Source organism: Penaeus vannamei, chromosome 28, assembly GCF_042767895.1.
Source record: "Penaeus vannamei isolate JL-2024 chromosome 28, ASM4276789v1, whole genome shotgun sequence".
NCBI classification, from domain to species: domain Eukaryota; kingdom Metazoa; phylum Arthropoda; class Malacostraca; order Decapoda; family Penaeidae; genus Penaeus; species Penaeus vannamei.
This window is the reverse complement of record NC_091576.1, coordinates 16,076,738-16,081,737: the sequence shown is the minus strand read 5'-3', so window position 1 is coordinate 16,081,737 and position 5,000 is coordinate 16,076,738. Positions and strand designations below refer to the sequence as shown.

Genomic DNA, 5,000 nt, shown 5'->3' with positions numbered 1-5,000 from the left:
TTCAAATCTGGGAATACTTACAGTCATATATTTTCTCAAAGTAGAGTGAAGGGAGCGAACTGGATTGATTTCGGTTACTGGAAGATGGGTTGCTGTCTTATCACTCGTCAACACACACACACGGTTACTGTGAAGTTAAGATATCTTTAAAGGAAAATACAAAAAAAGTATAGTAATAAAAACATACTGCATCTGAAGCTGATTCATTCAACAGTCCAACCAGAACCTGTAATATCACCCTTTCATAAAAAATATCAATAACTGTAAAACTTACTTGACCCTCTTGCGAATGGCAATCACCAGTCTCATTAGCAATCGTGTGTGGGGTCTGGTCACAGGGAGAACCAGTGGGTGCCAAGACTCCTGATTCTCCCAGTACTGTTTCGCTCTCTGGATCAGCGGGTATATGTCATTCCCACGGAGACTGAGTTCCCCCAGGTTCTCCACCCACTTGGCTTGCAATGATTCCTTGTCTGCACATGCTGGAGTCTTGAGTTCTCCTCCTAATGATGGGGAACCCATCAATCCCATTTAAGAAATTGATAGTGGAAGGTAAAAATCTTTCACAAATATTAAATGCTTATACAAAGTAAAAAAGACTTACGGAAAACTACATAACAGGCAACACATTATTTAGAATGCATATCTTAAAAATCTTACTAATCTCTTACCTGTGACACTGCCAGTCACAACGAATCTGAACCATGACCCAGACGCTGACTCAACCATAAGTAGTGTGGTGATGTCAACCTCTAGTCCCGTCTCCTCTAATACTTCTCTCTTTGCTGCCTCCTACCAACAGGGGAAATAAAATATTCAAACCATCTCTTCAATATTGCAAAACACAGGTATCATATATAGACAGAATCAAGTACTATTCCCTGTGATTAATATCATCAACTGAAATATGCTCTAATTCTTTGCCACAATGCATACCACAATACTTTCGCCAGGCTCCATTCGTCCTGCAGGGAGATACCACTGTCCAGCACAGGAACTGTCATTAAAGATAAAAAACAGAGTACACAAACAACCACACTCTTTTTATCTGTTTGGTCTTTCATCATTTCTCATACATTTTAATATTTCTAGTGTAATCCATAAAATATAAACAATACCTGAAAAACAACTGAAACTAAAGTAATGAACATTCTGTTTATACATAAAAAAACTAATCACGATGTAAAAATAATACAGAAACATTACATGAAGTATCCTAACATACTCAGATTTTCAAAGGGCTGAATAAATTTCCTATAATTTATGGTCCAACTCTGATACCTCTTTGTCTATTACCTTCAACAAACATCAAAATAAAATTCTCAAATCAATTATCATCATATGATACTCATCTACCTATATTCCTTAAACAGTTCATAAATCTGCAATCATTTAAATTAACAACACACCCATAAAAAATAGCTCTTACATCCTGGCTCCGTCACAACCCCACTACAGTTTAAAGCAACATACCTCTTGGCTTCCTGCATCATCAACACTTGGCCCTCTGAGTTGACCAAGACTGCCGCCACAATGAAGCAAACGTTGTCCTTCAGTATTGGTGTGAACTCAGCTGGGGAGGAAGGAGCAACACCTTTCGCAGCTGAAAACAGGAAGAGAGAGTACACTCAGTGGGTTTGTCTCTGAAGAGTGATGAAATTAATCTATGATAAGTGTGAAATGTTATGCATATCATCCATACAAAGATAAAATTCTGGTGATATATGCTTGTGTAAGTACAGGCCCCATCAACATTTATATATATACCACAGAATAGATGTAAGCTTCTTTTTTTTTCTTAAGAATAGGTCTTTACATGCAAGGGTTATGAAAGAAGTGTGGTATAATAACACCAACATTAATAATAACAATAACAATAATCATAATAATAATCAAAGTAATAACAAAAATAATAGCAATAATAATAATAATAATAATAATAATAACAATAATAATAATAATAATAATAATAATAATAATAACAATAATAATAATAATAATAATAATGATACTACTACTAATAATAATAACAATAATATAATAATAATGACAATAATATTAATTAAATAATAATAATAAAAACAATAATAAGAATATTAATAATAATGACAATGATGGAGTGATCATTTATCATTATGTTTACTATTACTAAATACTCAGGCCTAATTTCTTTGAGAGGAAGATAAGGAGGAGGAGGAGGAGGAGGAGGAGGAGGAAGAGGAGGAGGAGGAGGAGGAGGAGGAGGTGGAGGAGGAGGGGGAGGAGGAGGAGGAGGAAGAGGAGGAGAATGGAGAGGAGGAGGAGGGAGAGGAGGGGGAAGGAGGAGGAGAAGGAAAAGGAAGAAGAGGAGGAGGAGGGAGATCCTAAGGGGAGGAGGAGGAGGAGAAGGAAGTGGAGGAGGAGGAGGAAGAGGAGTAGGAGTAGGAGAAAGAGTAGGAGGAGAAAGAGGAGTAGGAGGAGGAAGAGGAGTAGGAAGTGAAAAAGGAGGAGGAAGAAGAGGAAGAGGAGGAGGAGGACATGATGAGAAGAAAAAGAAGAAGAAGAACAACAACAACAACAAAGAAGAAAGAAGAGAGAAAAAAAGGAAAAGAAGAAAGAAGAGTGAAAAAAAGAAGGAAGAGAAGACCTGTATTTCCGCTCACTCCAATCACTTATTGTGCAGCGCCAAAGTTAAAAATGCCTTTATCGTTTTCTTGTTTACATTTTCCATCTCATTTAGCGTGTGAATGTGGGTGTGTGGATGTGGGTGTATGAATATGGATGTGTGGATATTGTTGTATATGTGGGTGGGATGTGAGTGGATGTGGGTATGTGAATGGATGTGGGTATGTGAATGGGTGTGGGTATGTGAATGGGTGTGGGTATGTGGATGGGTGTGGGTATGTGAATGGGTGTGGGTATGTGAATGGGTGTGGGTATGTGGATGGGTATGGGTATGTGGATGGGTGTCAGTATGTGGATGGGTGTGGGTATATGGATGGGTATGGGTGTGGGTATGTGGATGGGTGTGGGTCTATGGGTGAGTTTAGATGTGTGGATGATTGGATGCTAGTGACTTTAGGTGTGTGGATGTGTGGGTAGGTGGATGTGGGTGGCTTTGGGCATGTGGATGTATGGGTGTAGATGTGGGTGGCTTTATGCATGTGGATATGTGAATGCGGTTGCTTTGGGTGTGTGGATGTGGATGGCTTTGGGTGTTTGGATGTGGGTGGCTTTGGGTGTGTGGATGTGGGTGGCTTTTGGTGTGTGGAGATGTAGATGTGTAGGTAGGTGTGGGAGTGGATGTTTGGGTAGGTATGGATATGGGTGACTTTGGACATGTGAATGTGTGGGTAGGTGTGGATGTGAATGACTGGGTGTGTGGATGTTCTGGTAGGTGTGGAAGTGGTTGATTTTGGGTTGTGGAAGTGAGGGTAGGTGTGGATATGGGTAGCTTTGGGCCAGTGAATATGTGGGTAGGTGTGGAAGTGGGTGGCTTAGGGCCTGAGGATGTGTGGGTAGGTATGGAAGCGGGTGGCTTTGGGAGTGTGGATGCATGGGTAGGTGTAGATATGGGTGGCTTAGGGCCTGTGGATGTGTGGGTAGGTATGGAAGCGGGTGGCTTTGGGAGTGTGGATGCATGGGTAGGTGTGGATATGTGTACCTTTGGGCATGTGGATGTGTGGGTAGGTGTATAAGAGGGTGGCTTTGGGCGTGTGGGTAAGTGTGGAAGTGGGTGGCTTTGAACGTGAGGATGTGTGGGCAAGTGTGGGTGTGAGTGACTTTGGGCGTGTGGATGTTTGGGTAGGTGTAGATCTAGGTGGCTTTGGGCGTGTAAATTTGTGGGAAGGTATCAGTGTGAGTGGCTTTTGGCGTGTAGATGCTTGGGAAGGTGCGTGTGGAAGAAAGGGGAGAGGGAGGGGAGAGAAAGGAAAAGCAGGTGGAGGAGGAAGATGAGGAGGAGGGAGAGGTGAAGGGGGAAGGAGGAGGAGGAGGGAGAAGTGCAGGAACAGGGAGAGGTGGAGCAGGGAGAAGAGGAAGAGGAGAAGAAGAGAGGAGAAGGGGAAAGAGGAGGAGAGAGGAGAAGAGAAGGGAAGGAAGAGGAAGAAGTGGGACAGGGAGAAGAGGTGGCGGGGGAGGAGGAGGGAAGAAGAAGCAAAAGGAAGAAAAAAAGAAAGAAGAGGAAGAAGAGAGAAGAGAGAAAAAAGAAGAAAAATAAGGGAAAGGAGACATGCATTCCCGCTCGCTTCAATCACTTCCTGTGCCGCGCCAAAGTTAAAAATGTCTTTATCGTTTGTTTGTGTTTACCATTCGTTTCCTTTTTTTTGTTTGTTTGTTTGTTTACGTGTTCCATCTTACATGAACAATCTTTTTTCTCTCCGTCTCCCCATTGTGTGTAAATGTGTGTGGGTACGTGGATGTGGGTGTGGGTATGTGAGTGGATGTGGGTGTGGGTGTATGAATGTGGATGTGTGAATGTTAGTGTGGATGTGGGTGTGGGTCTATGGGTGGGCGTGTGGATGTGTGGGTGTAGATGTGGGTAGCTTTGGGCGTGTGGATGTGTGGGTTGGTGTGGACGTGGGTGGCTTTGGGTGTGTGAATGCGTGGGTAGGTGTGGATGTGGGTGTCTGAGCGTGTGGGTGTTTCGGTAGGGGTGGATGTGGGTGGCTTTGGGAGCGTGAGTAGGTGTGAAAATGGGTGGCTTTGGGTGTGAATGTGCGGATAGATGAAGAAGTGGGAGGCTTTGGGCGTGTGAATGTGTTGGAAAGTGTGGATATGAATGGCTTATGGTGCGTGGATATTTGGGTAGGTGTGTATGTGGATGTTTTAGCCGTGTGAATGTGTGGGTACGTGTGGATGTGGGTGGCTTTGGGCGTGTGGGTACGTGTGGATGTAGGCGGCTTTGGGCGTGTGGGTACGTGTGGATGTGGGCGGCTTTGGGCGTGTGGAATGCGTGTCAACTCGTAAGTGTCTGTTCAGACTCGCGCGCAAAGTCGAAATAACTTGTCTCCACTCTGTCT

The 5,000-nt window shown here is 43.3% G+C and overlaps 1 protein-coding gene across 2 annotated transcripts in view; it reads right to left on the bottom strand.

Annotated features, from left to right (window-relative positions):
* The window catches only part of LOC113803116 (8-oxo-dGDP phosphatase NUDT18), a 23,043-nt gene that overhangs the window by 7,260 nt on the left and 10,783 nt on the right, over nucleotides 1-5,000 (bottom strand). For both annotated transcript variants that reach the window (XM_070141330.1, XM_070141331.1), the window contains exons 2-6: nucleotides 1,474-1,603; nucleotides 937-997; nucleotides 672-792; nucleotides 275-503; nucleotides 22-127 (exon numbers count right to left, since the gene is read on the bottom strand). In XM_070141330.1, the coding sequence (XP_069997431.1) occupies nucleotides 22-127; nucleotides 275-503; nucleotides 672-792; nucleotides 937-997; nucleotides 1,474-1,603 (647 nt within the window). The remainder of the gene's footprint in view (nucleotides 1-21; nucleotides 128-274; nucleotides 504-671; nucleotides 793-936; nucleotides 998-1,473; nucleotides 1,604-5,000) is intronic.